This window comes from Rhinichthys klamathensis, unplaced genomic scaffold, assembly GCF_029890125.1.
Source record: "Rhinichthys klamathensis goyatoka isolate OS25496 unplaced genomic scaffold, OSU_Roscu_1.1 h1tg000281l_1, whole genome shotgun sequence".
Taxonomy (NCBI): Eukaryota; Metazoa; Chordata; class Actinopteri; order Cypriniformes; family Leuciscidae; genus Rhinichthys; species Rhinichthys klamathensis.
This window is the reverse complement of record NW_026606800.1, coordinates 568,378-582,318: the sequence shown is the minus strand read 5'-3', so window position 1 is coordinate 582,318 and position 13,941 is coordinate 568,378. Positions and strand designations below refer to the sequence as shown.

Genomic DNA, 13,941 nt, shown 5'->3' with positions numbered 1-13,941 from the left:
ACCTTGGCTCCAAAAGTTAAACGCACCCCTGCCTTTATACTCACACAGGGCTGGACTGGCCATAATATTATAACTATTATTATATAGTAGTGTAATGTAGACAGACACTATATCACAACTAAAAGAGTTTTGAGTTTTTCTTTGTTCTTTATTTTGAACTCTCAAAGTGCACCAGATTGATGAATTTAACATTAAAAAGCACAAAATTTTCTTAGGGGGGAGCATGCCCCCGAACCCCCCTAGAGGGACAGAGGTGCACTCACCACAGATTTCACAAAATCCTGTGGGAAAAAAACCCTATTGCTATACCAATGCAGCATATAGCTTGTTTTAGCATTCATCACTGTGGAGTAGGCCTATAGTTCAACTTAGTAGTTATTTCATCTGTTAACTCTTACTCACTCCTATTCACTTATGTTATGACATTAGTGGTTTTTATAGGAGTTGGTATACATATTCAAGGGAGTGCAAAGTTCGGTTGTGTTTATGATCATATGTAGTGGGCCAGTCTGGGCCAAAATGCCCGGGCCGATTTTTTGTCCCAGTCCAGCCCTGTACTCACAGGTGACCCCAAACCCCCCCACAAAAAAAGATACAAATAATAATACAAATAATGCCCTTTTGTAGTGTGTATACATACGATTTCTCATCAAACTGTGTTGACTGTGATTAAATTCAGTATATATATACGTCTGCCATGTTGCCACCCCTAAAAAATTCCTGCCCCCCTCTTGCCACCCCATAAATATTTTTCTAGATCCGCCCCTGGTTCCAGGTGTTTACATTAATTAACAAGAACTAACAATAACTATAAATACTGTCGCAAATGTAGGCTATTCCTCATTGTTAGTTATACGAGTCTAAAATTGTTTACCATCCACGAAAAAAATAATCCAAATCACCAACAGTATCTCCATCCACATTTTGATGATGACTGTGATCCTCTGATAGTTAAAGTGGAATGACGGTCTGTTTGTGAGAAACGAAACTCAAGATAATTGGTTCCTCAGGAAGGTGAACATCACAGTGCTGTGTGATAACACACTGACAGCTATTGTTACCATATGGTGCCCGCAATGTCATTGATAAAAAAATGTTCCCTGTTGTTATGGACACATTTCGAAGACAGTATGCATTCCCACAATTATTAACATCATAAATCTAGCAAAGTCTTTCACTTTTAAAATAGGTTATATAGTTCCTTGCACATCTGAATTAATGGTATAGGGGCGTGGAAGGTATTAAAATACATTTATGTACACAAGTATGTAGATTTATGTTTGTTATATAACAAACATAAATCTACATACTCAAGTATGTGTACATAAATGTATTATGTATGATACATTTATGTACACATACATATATATGTTAACATATATACGGTGAGGAAAATAAGTATTTGAACACCCTGCTATTTTGCAAGTTCTCCCACTTAGAAATCATGGAGGGGTCTGAAATTGTCATCGTAGGTGCATGTCCACTGTGAGAGACATAATCTAAAAAAAAAAAAAAAATCCAGATTTTTTTTTAACTATTTATTTGTATGATAAAGCTGCAAATAAGTATTTGAACACCTGAGAAAATCAATGTTAATATTTGGTACAGTAGCCTTTGTTTGCACACACTGCAGGAGGGATTTTGGCCCACTCCTCCACACAGATCTTCTCTCGATCAGTCAGGTTTCTGGGCTGTCGCTGAGAAACACAGAGTTTGAGCTCCCTCTAAAGATTCTCTATTGGGTTTAGGTCTGGAGACTGGCTAGGCCACGCCAGCACCTTGATATGCTTCTTACAGAGCCACTCCTTGGTTATCCTGGCTGTGTGCTTTGGGTCATGTTGTAAGACCCAGCCTCGACCCATCTTCAATGCTCTAACTGAGGGAAGGAGGTTGTTCCCCAAAATCTCGCAATACATGGCGCCGGTCATCCTCTCCTTAATACAGTGCAGTCACCCTGTCCCATGTGCAGAAAAACACCCCCAACGCATGATGCTACCACCCCCATGCTTCACAGTAGGGATGGTGTTCTTGGGATGGTACTCATCATTCTTATTCCTCCAAACACGGCGAGTGGAATTATGACCAAAAAGTTCTATTTTGGTCTCATCTGACCACATGACTTTCTCCCATGACTCCTCTGGATCATCCAAATGGTCATTGGCAAACGTAAGACGGGACTTGACATGTGCTGGTTTAAGCAGGGGAACCTTCCGTGCCATGCATGATTTCAAACCATGACGTATTAGTGTATTACCAACAGTAACCTTGGAAACGGTGGTCCCAGCTCTTTTCAGGTCATTGACCAGCTCCTCCCGTGTAGTTCTGGGCTGATCCCTCACCTTTCTTAGGATCATTGAGACCCCACGAGGTGAGATCTTGCATGGAGCCCCAGTCCGAGGGAGATTGACAGTCATGTTTAGCTTCTTCCATTTTCTAATGATTGCTCCAACAGTGGACCTTTTTTCACCAAGCTGCTTGGCAATTTCCCCGTAGCCCTTTCCAGCCTTGTGGAGGTGTACAAATTTGTCTCTAGTGTCTTTGGACAGCTCTTTGGTCTTGGCCATGTTAGTAGTTGGATTCTTACTGATTGTATGGGATGAACAGGTGTCTTTATGCAGCTAACGACCTCAAACAGGTGCATCTAATTTAGGATAATAAATGGAGTGGAGGTGGACATTTTAAAGGCAGAATAACAGGTCTTTGAGGGTCAGAATTCTAGCTGATAGACAGGTGTTCAAATACTTATTTGCAGCTCTATCATACAAATAAATAGTTAAAAAATCATATATTGTGATTTCTGGATATATTTTTTTTAGATTATGTCTCTCACAGTGGACATGCACCTACGATGACAATTTCAGACCCCTCCATGATTTCTAAGTGGGAGAACTTGCAAAATAGCAGGTTGTTCAAATACTTATTTTCCTCACTGTATAGCTATATGTATAACATGACCAAAAACAGTCGATAAGTGTGACATCCCTGACCACACTTGAGTTGTTTCAAGTTAATCAGTGTGATGTTAATGATCTTCACTCACACCATAAGAAAGACACGACAAGGGTGATTTTAGCACAAAAACAGTACATTTAATTCAAGTGTTCCCCAGCGCAAGTGCACAGGAAAGGAGCCGCTGTCCGGCTGTCTCGCCTTTCACTGCGTACAGAGAGAATTATGGAAGGATGAGCTGCTACTATAACACTCCAAAGACCATCGAAACACAACAGAACAACAGCCACACCGAGAGAGAGAGGGAGAGTGAGGCTAAATGAGTGTTACAGCGGATGAAGAAAGGAAGTAAGAGAGAGACCTGTGGACTGATCAGATGGACGAGGCTGTAGGGCAATAAATATTGAGGCAACAACAATCATAAAAAAAACATTATAGTCTGACCTTAGCAAGAGTACATGGAGGGAGTTTGTAGAAGGGAATGTTGGGTAATGTAGTTTTGCCATCACTTCCAAGCAGTTAGGTAACAGTGTACAGTAATGCTGCCTTTAAGTCTTCCGGCGAAGCTCCTACTTACGAGTTCAAAAGTCAGTTTGAAATGCTTTTAAGTGATCGGAATAAAATGTATTTCATATTTAACTTCCTGACAAACACAAGAAGCATTTTAGCAGAAAATGAAGGGTAAAAGATGTGCATTAAGTGCAGGGAATGATGGGAAATTGGATTTTGTTTCCCCATAAACCAACACATTTAATAGCTAGTTTTCTCCGACAGTTCAGTTAATTGGACTAAATGCGGCCAACAATCGCAATGAAAACCAAATTATGACCAATAAGATTGATTACCTGACACGAACCTCAAATTCAGTTTCCCACCGGTAATTTGACGGCATTCGACTCGTAAATACGATCGTTCCTACGGGACCTGAAGGCAGCATGTGAATACAGTATGAATGAATGTTGTTTTTTTTACTGAGAGGCACATACTACAGTAATGTCTAGGCTAAAACACATGAATCTGTACATTTTTATTCGTCTTACTTTTTTACTTTTACATTTTCATCAAGTACAAAGTTAAAATGCCTTTTGTTAATATATTCATAAAAGAGTAAAATAATAGTGCTTTTTCAAGACTACACAACATAAAAACAGTCATTGTCAAGACCAAGTCACTTCTCAACGATATAGTTTCACATCATTCTTTTCTAGATTATCATTTAAGAATAATGTATAGCACCTTTTTGAAACAACCCTCCTCACTGTCTCTCTGCTTCGAAATATTATTCCTAAAATAACCTCACGCAAGACCCCCGCCTTCTTTAAAGCTGACAACTGGTCGGCTCACGAACGGACCACCTGTCAATCATCTTTCCCACACAGGTTCATAAATAGAAAAGAATTCTCTGGTCATTGCATTTATTGGACACGGCCATCTCTGACTCACAGCTCCACCCCTTTATTATAACAGCCATGCAAATAATCACACACTAGCCAATAATCACGGCAGATTTACTCTAAAAGAATTCAAAAACACCCAGCACACAAAATGTAATACATTTCTAAGAAAAAAAGAGGCAAACTTATCTATGTACAATTCATTTACCACTGAAGTCTCGACTAATAACAATCAAACCTCACGTTGCGTTACTAGATTCACCAGCCTTCACCAAACCAACACAAACAGACTCTAAGGCTACGAGCGGTTCGACCCAGCACAGTGCCACGAAGATCCTGCTAAAGGAGTTGGATCCTACCAAGCGAACCTTTAAAGGAGAACATCCTGCATTTTAGATGTTCGCTTTCAACGTCTTGAACTCTTAAAACTCTCACACTTGTTAAGTTTGGTTTGATTAAATCGAACCCTGGTGTGATTGCTCTGTTAGTGCACTTCATTTGAATAAGTGTGAACGCTGGTGCGCATCAAACAAGCGGGCCGAGACGCTGAAAAGATGGGACTCGATCCGCTTCCAAACGAACTCTGGTGCGGTTCGACTGAAATATGAACACAACACGGACCAAAGACATGTAAACGAACCAAAAACTGGACATAATGTCACAAGATGCGACCCTAAAAAGGACAGATTGCTCAAGCATGCCTGTTTTTACTCGTCATAGTCGCGATGTTGTCCATCACAGTTCAGTACAGACACCAGAACCGCGTCTCCTCGCAGCAGATCTTGGTTTGTGTGTGTGACGGAGGGATTCCTGACGCTGTTTTGACTCCTTTACACATTTTATAAGCTCTCCACGTCAAAATACCATCATATGTAGATAGAACGAGCGCATTTATCCCAGAACACCGCATTGTTTTGGATGTTCGGTAAGTTCGCAAAATACACGTCATAAAATACGTCTTTTTGTTTCGAGTCTTTAATTCGGTTTTAAAAATGACATTGACATGTGAACATACATCATTTTCTCTTTTGGACCAAAAGAACCAAGAGAACCGAACTACAAGTGTGAACACACGCTAAATGATATTGGAGCAAAATATGTCCGAAAATAGTTTAAAGGGGGTTGGGATGAAATTTGTCTTCAAAACCCAACAAAAGACATCATGCCATTTTCCATGACATGGAAATGCTTGCTGGAGAGAGTTTTCATAATAGCCTTTTTGGCAACTAAAATTGTCTGCGTACTAGACACTTATTCTCTCAAGTTACGACAAAAATGGACTGAAATAAAGTGTTTTGAATCACATTTGCCCAAAGTGAATTATCATTCTCATCAAACAACAATCCAGTAACTTCAAACGTCTAAATGGCAGGATGTTTTCCTTTAAGATCGGTTTCTGAGCATGAGCTCAAGCAGAAGTTTACTATAACCTGTGGGCCATAAGCATATTTCAACATCAACTGTGATATAACCATTCAGGTTTGAATCTGAATTTAAACTGCAAAAAAAGAAAACGGTCTTTCAGGTAATGAGTTGGTTGACTTGCTTTCAACATGTCAGCCAAAAGTTCAAAGAAATGAGCAACCCTCAAATAACAAGTAGTCTAATGTGCTAGTTTGATTAGAGAAACCAAAAAAAGTTTCCTTTCCGGGTTGAAATGTGATCTGTATAAACTCTACCCTCCAGCGAGGGCCAATGTAATTCATCAAATTCGTACAAAAATCCTCGGTTTCGAAGCACATCTCTGTGAGCACCAGAGTCCTGTTTACTTCAGGTCTGAAACAGGATTATAAAACAGCACACGTTGTAGAGTTGTACAGTAATCCAGTTTGCACGTAATCCAAGTGTGAACTCTCCGATTGCACCAGAATAGGACTCTGGATTCTGGGAGCACCATGTGACCAGCTTTTATGACATCACACAGATGGGCCACTTTCCCAGAATCCCGAGCAAGGAGCACTGAAAGTATCAGACTATACGGTAGAAACACTATGCTAGTCAGCCTGTAGATTAGCATGTGGGCTGATCCGTTCGCAGTTCAGCGCGTTCACACCGCAGGAGCCTGATTCACAATTCTTTGTTCATTCATTTTGTCAGTATTTGAAATCCTAAATGTTTAAATTACAATTTCAATCCAATTTGGCCTCAGACTTTAAGAAATTCAAAAGATATTGAATTATTGTAATATTGTAAATATTACAATTTCCTTTTTAACATTTTAAATATAGTAGAATTTACAAAACATTTTAATTTATGGCAATTTAAATTAAGCGTGCAACTACACTACCATTCAAAAGTTTTGAGGGAAGTCAGGCTTCATTTATTTGATCAAAAAGACTAATATTGTGAAATATTATTACAATTTAAAAGAACTGTTTTCTATTCGAATATGTTTTAAAATGTAAGTGATTCCTGAATTTTCAGCATCATTACTCCAGTCTTCAGTCACATGACCCTTCAGAAATTATTTTAATATGCTGATTTGCTGCTCAAGAAACATTTCTGATTATGCTGAGTGGTGCTGCTTCATATTTTTGTGGAAACCGTGATGCATTTTTTTTTCTCCAGAATTTCCTTGATGAATAGAACGTTCAAAAGAACAGCATTTATTTGAAATAGAATCTTTTGTAACATTATAAACGTCTTTACTGTCACTATTCACCTATTGAATGCATCCTTGCTGAATAAAAGTATTAATTTACTTTAAAAAAAAACGTATGACCCCAAACTTTTGAACAGTAGTGTTTGTTAAAAATTGCATGAGCCAGTCTGTTCACACTGAAATCACAGTGCAATAAATTAAAATCCCACATAAGAAAGTGTCTCAGTTGGAAGATGAAAATGTCATTTTTACTCACACAACCTTCAAAACACACGCAACTTGCGGTGTGAACGTGGCCGAGCTGAACCGGGAGCAGAACGCAAGTCAGGAGAGAGTGAGAACGAAGCACCATGAAGCTGCACCATGGAGTTCCTGCACCCAAACACATGCAGGAGCTAAAACTACACAACATCCCTGATACCTGAACACACACACACACACACACACACTGGACACAGTAAGAGTGGCGGTGTCTGGACACGTGCTGAGTGACAACGGCAAGATCTGGCAGAATCGGATGCAAATAAGTCCATGCGGAAGTTCAGCTTCTGTTTGCTGGAGGAATATTGCATCAGACACAACAGAAAAAATAGTAAATAAACTTCTCTCACAAAGGAGTACAAAACTGACATCTTTACTCACCCTCGTGTCATTTCAAACCTGTACGACTTTCTCTCTTCGGTGAGGGTGAGTAATATCATTTTGAACTATCCTTCTACATTAATGTGTCTGAGTGTTTAACAGCTCTCCGCATGTGTGTGTGTGATGTGACGGCTCTCTCACTGTATGTGCCCTATAGGCTCCAGCAGAAAGGCATCATACGGGACTGTGTGCTGCGTTTGTATTGCTGAGAGAGAGACAGGGAGACACACACAGAGAGAGAGAGAGCACCATATTCGAGTTAGTGGAGTTGTGTGTGAATAGTTACTGTAGTTAAGTAGTACCATATTAAGAGCGTAACCTGTAAACAGTGTATTGTTGATTCTTCAAGCACATCTTCTCTCTCACAGGAAAAGTGTGTTTATGCATGAAAATGATGTTTGTGTAGATGTTACATGTGTCCTAACCAGGCCTGATATGATAAAGCGTCAAGTGATAATTTTAATATGACACTTTGTCCAAACGAGCTGTGTTTCGCCTGATTTCTACACATGTACTGGTAGAAATAATAGGCATCACTGCTTGATCAATCTCATGTAAATATGTCTGAGGTAAAATTTCGTCCAAAAATCAAAAAACAAAAATTTCATTTAATTTTCATATCCCCCTAAAATCTGGATGTTAATACAATAATAAAATTATTATTATTCTCAATGGTGACTCTCATTAGTGAATAACTTAAAAAATGCTTTATATATATATATATATATATATTTTTTTTTAAATATATATATATATATTGAATTACAATATATGTGGGGAAATTCTTTTGGAAATAATGGATAAAAATAAAAAAAGACATTTATATATAATAAAATTTGAGAGGAGGGAGGGAGGTGTTTAATTGTCATAAAAATCATGATGCAGTATATCATTTCTATTTTTTTCTTTTTGATATTGGGGTGAAACGTGACCTGCACATATTTTCCGTGAGATATATAAAACATCAAATATGTTTAACTGCAGTGAGGACAGAACAATGACTCGACGTTTGAAAGTTGCCACATCTTTCCTAGTTAGTTCACGCTGCAACATCAGATTAGGGGTCGGAGAACAGGACTCTCAAGCATTCAGAGAGCGTCTGCTTGTTTCACACTAGTTAACCAGCGGTTTGTGCTCTAGATTTTCACGCTCGGACAAACATACACTTGCAAACTCACTCACATTTTGTCTCTGTCAGTTGTGTGAGAGAGAAAGAGTTGTCACAGTTGGAACATGACAAAAAAAAATTAAACGACGGACAATAAAATACAATAAAATCTGGAGTTATGTTTTCAAATAAATACGTGTGGCTGTCTAGTGGGTTGAATATTAATCTTAGGATAGCACCAGCCATTCACAGGCCACGAGCAAACATGAAGAACACAAGAAGGTGGAGCTTATTGGAAAGGAAAGGAAGAAGAGAGACGTCACGACGCCATCATGACGTGTGGTGGGCGGAGCTACAGAAACAGGCAAAGTATTCCTTCAGCGGAGCGAAGAGGTGGCGAATCACAGGCACGCTCCATGACCTTCCCAGAAGCCTTTGCCTGGCGAGACGACTCATGTTGGACACGTCAGTGTAATGGACAGGGAAGCCGAACACTCTGAAATGCACAAAGCAGTGGATTTGACCCACAAATTAAGCCTATTTTTAGGACTATTAACTTTTTTTGTATTGTGACATTTTTATGACTTTTAATTATATATTACTTCATAATATTAAGTAATTAGATAATTATATTACTATTTTAGGGCAATTAAGCACATTTTTGCATTATTATTATGCCAGATTGAATATTTTATATTAATTGTATTATTAAATTATTAAAATTACTAAAATTATTAATTTAAAATAATTAGTTTTATTTCTCATTTAAAAAAGTATAATAGAGTTGTTTTTTACCGGATTATTGTAATATTTACATATTTGTTTTATCATTAACAACAACAAAAAAGAAAGTACACCAATGCTAAAATTATTTACGAATATTTTATAAATGTAAAGTTTTTTTCAGGATTCTTTGATAAATAGAATGTTCAAAAGAAACATTTATTTGAAACTGAAATCTTTTGTAACATTATAAATGTCTTTACTTTTAATCTATCTAATGTGTCCTTGCTGAAGAAAGTTATTTCTTTAAAAAAAAAAATCATATTGATGTAAATATGTACAGTGACACAAGACTTCATTTTTTTATTACTATTATTATTACTACCTCATTATTATATTACTAATTATTTAAATGATTAAATCTACTAAAATAATAAAAATTTAAAATGAAAATTCCACATTATTATCAATGATGAAGTTATACAGTATTTTTTTTTTTAGTATTGTCAAAAAAATGTGTTTTATTATTATTAACTTCAACAAATAAAAAAACAGTACTTTTTAAGTATTGTAAGTATTCTACAATTAATAAGGATGGATATGCGAATTTAGGAAAAGTCTGCATCATGAAAATAATGTCACGCTGTAAAAAAAACTCCTAATTGAAATATGATTTAGTTTATACTTTGTTTTTTCCCTTTCGACTTTGGGATGAAATAATATTGGAAGCACAGGTCATGTGACGGCCCTCACCTCTCCATCTCTGTGCACCACAGGATATCCTCTTTATTGTTCATATAGACGGGGTAGTGCTGGTCTTTTCCTTGTTTTATTGAGTTGGAACGGGTCGTGATGGTTCGCACTTTGCTGAACTGAAAAACAAAGCCAGTACAAGACTAAATCACTTCCCTGTTGGCCACCCAAACCTAGTGTCACGTAACTGTCATGGGCCGAGAACAACCCACTCACAGGCGGAGAGAATGTCTGATTGACATGGACAATAACCAATCACTGTCTGCTTTGTGTTTATGCGACGTTTAGGGGCGTCAATCTGAAACATGTGTGCCTTAAACAAGCCCTCCATGTGAAATCATGTCTAGATACAGTCAATAATATGATGATTTGTATAGTTACAAACTATCCTGAACAATTCATATTGAAATCATGATCGTTTCATGTATAATAATCATAATCACACCGTGTTTGTTCGTTGGCCAGAGGAGAACTGTCCCTCCGACCGAGCCTGGTTTCTCCCAAGGTTTTGTCTCCATTCTGTCACCTGATGGGAGTTTGGGTTCCTTGCCACTGTCGCCTCTGGCTTGCTTAGTTGGGGACACTTAATATTCAACAATATTATTGATCTGACTGTACTGACGCTGCTGTATGAGAACTGAACTGAGCTGGACGATGACATCTCTGCTTTCTGCATAACTGCTTTATTAATTGAATAATTGATGATCTTCAAAATGAAACTGAAGCAACACTGAACAATGACACTATTATCTTCTAGAGATGCTGTCCAACTCGGCTGTTTCCTGTCATCACTGTAAAGCTGCTTTGAAACACTCTCTATTGTATAAAGCGCTATATAAATAAAGGTTGACTTGGCTATATTAAAACAAACAAACTGAGCACACACACCTTAGCCATGCGTCCATGTTCCAGACAGTCTTGCAGGTCGAGTTTATCATTTACCATTGCAGTCAGTGGCCTGAAAGAGAGAGAAAGTTTGTTCTGATATTCTTTTTCATTGAAACACTACCAATAACAGCTAATCTCACTCATATTGTAGATTGTACCGGTTCATTCCAGGTAAGTTTCCCCAGAAGTATCGAGCTCTGTGTGCGGCCGACACCTCCTTAGCGTCGATCATTACTGGATTACACTGGAAGAACAGAGATATATATATTTTATATGAGGAATTTCAGAAAAGTACATTCAAAATGACTCTGTCAATGAGTTTCATTAAACAGTTTTCGCAGGCCTTCAATATGTTTTTGAAATACGTCTCTTCACAAATACACTAAAAATAGTGAAATATTATTACAATTTAAAATAACTGGCTTCAATGTGAATATATTTAAAAATTTAATTTATTCCTGAATTTTCAGCATCATTACTCCAGTCTTCAGTGTCACATGATCCTTCAGAAATCATTCTAATATGATGATTTGCTGCTCGAGAAACATTTCTGATTATTATCAATGTTGAAAATATATATATACTGTGACTCCAAAATGCATTTGGATACTTGCCTAAATGTCAAAAAAAAAAAAATTAACATGACATTTTAATTTAAATAAAGATTGATTTAAAAACAATTTTGTTAACCGACACAAATTAATACATCATTTAAAAATAAATAATCATATTCTAGTCACATGATCATGAAAACAATTGATTTAAAAACACTTTTGTCAATAGGAAATAAAATAGTTATCAATATTAGTTGCCTGAATGAAACTGCATTAGATACAATTGTAGGTTCCCCATTAAATTAAGTGTCTTTAAACTAACATTTAAATTAACTGTTCGATACAATGCACTTATATTGTACACACGTTTTTACATTGTACTCGTATTTTAAAAATCCCTGCATGTGATTAAAGAATTTCTGTAATTACATGTATAATCAGACTGTTGAATCTCCCTTTCCCATCATCAAACCTGTCCCCCACATCCCACTTCAATACAAATAAGTCAGTTACAATAGATTACAAACAATAGATTCATGTTGAAAATTAAGATTAAAAAGTATTTACTAGTACTTTGTGTTCATCAAACGTGAAATTCAGACATTTTTCATTGTCCAAATCCATTTTGTGCTTACTGTACATAAAGACTGTAACATGCACACCCACAAGAGGGCAGCGCTGATGAATAGCACACATGATTTACTTTAGGCATGAATGTATGTATGTGTGTGTGTGTGTGTGTGTGTGTGTGTGTGTGTGTAAACACACCTCCAGAAAGCGCGAAATGTCTCTTTTGTCACTGACTCCCATGGCAACGACATTTTCAAACAGCCAGAAGAACGGTCGGTCGTCTCCGTTTTTGGGTCGCGCTTCGTGAAGCAGCCGGTAGAACTCAAAAAACAGACGCCCAGTGCCCTCTGCACAACACACACACAGACAAACACTTACTACAACACAAATGCATCAATACACACTTAGAGCTGCACGATTCTGGATAAACTGAGAATCACACTTTTTTTTTTTTAAATACAGATCACGGTTCACCCAGGATTCTCAATAGACAACTAAACAAAACATAATTTACTAGAGGTTCTGACAAAATGTTAATTTCTGCAGTCTATTGGAAAAAAAAATTGAATTAATTTGAATTTTTTAAACAGAATTTATTGGTTTAAGTGAATCATTCAATGACTCACCCATAAATACTTCACTTGTTTCATTACTGGATGAATCAGCATTTTGAATCGATCTCTTGAATGATTCAATGACGAATCTATTTTTTAACAGTCACTTGTCTCCACCTACTGGTGTTACGATGTAATTGATACAATCTTTATTTGCAGCATCAAGTTGCTTTCAAAAAAGCCACCTTTTGAAAGCAACTTCAAATATAGATTGTATCATTACATCGTGACACCAGTAGGTGGAGACAAGTGACTGTTAAAAAATAGATTTGATTTGATTTAATCGCTGGCGTAAACATCAGTGTTTATGACCGAACTATAACCTTTTATCCTACTTCTGTGATCATTTGAATTATTGTAAGACAGAAATAATGATACTATGTGGTTGAAAAGAGCGTTTGTGAAGCGGTTTCATACCTATAAATGCTCAAACGCAGATTTGAATGTTTGCTGTGATCATACTTGTCAAAGGTTTAATAGACATAGCCAAATCATTATCATTTAGGAAGAAGATCGATGGTCGTTTGAATCTTTTAAAGATTAATAGTGCAGCTCTAATACACAAACACACACACAAATATTGTGGTTTTGATGCAGGAAATGGATCTCAAACTGGGTGTCGTACCGAACAGGCCTTTCCTGGCAGGGTTGACGATGGACAGATCGTTACAGGGGCTTCCACCGATCACAAGATCAAAAGGTCCCCACTCCTGAATCTACAGAGACAGGCGATGGCAAACAGAGAGGGACATCAGAAGTGCGTCCAGGAGAAAAGAGTGCGAGACAGAGAGAAACACACATGCTCACATTCTTGCGTGTGACGTTCCTGACATCGCCCACATATGTGATGTGTCCATGGTGTCGCACAATCCCCACCGTGATGGAGTCTTCACACACCTCTGACGCCACATACCGCTCCACATGAATACCCAGATCCTTCAGCACCTGCAGCCCTGACAGCAAAAACACACATACCGTATTCACACTAACACGTGTGTTTGATTCAACGGATAGCTCACTGAAAATAAAAAAAATAAAAAATCTGTGCAATGTTGTTATATTTTAATTGTTGTGAATTGACTTTAAATGTCACTTTCTATTTACATAGATGACTCAAAACATTTATTTATTTATTTATTTATGT

The 13,941-nt window shown here is 37.3% G+C and overlaps 1 protein-coding gene across 4 annotated transcripts in view; it reads right to left on the bottom strand.

Moving 5' to 3' along the window:
• Positions 1-8,719: 8,719 nt before the first annotated feature.
• The window catches only part of dnmt3aa (DNA (cytosine-5-)-methyltransferase 3 alpha a), a 55,559-nt gene continuing 50,337 nt past the window's right edge, over positions 8,720-13,941 (bottom strand). For all 4 annotated transcript variants that reach the window (XM_056269355.1, XM_056269354.1, XM_056269356.1 and 1 more), the window contains 7 exons: positions 13,605-13,750; positions 13,423-13,513; positions 12,382-12,530; positions 11,218-11,303; positions 11,060-11,129; positions 10,172-10,290; positions 8,720-9,191 (listed from right to left, as the gene is read on the bottom strand). In XM_056269355.1, coding sequence (XP_056125330.1) covers positions 9,026-9,191; positions 10,172-10,290; positions 11,060-11,129; positions 11,218-11,303; positions 12,382-12,530; positions 13,423-13,513; positions 13,605-13,750 — 827 coding nt within the window. In that variant the 3' untranslated portion in view covers positions 8,720-9,025. The remainder of the gene's footprint in view (positions 9,192-10,171; positions 10,291-11,059; positions 11,130-11,217; positions 11,304-12,381; positions 12,531-13,422; positions 13,514-13,604; positions 13,751-13,941) is intronic.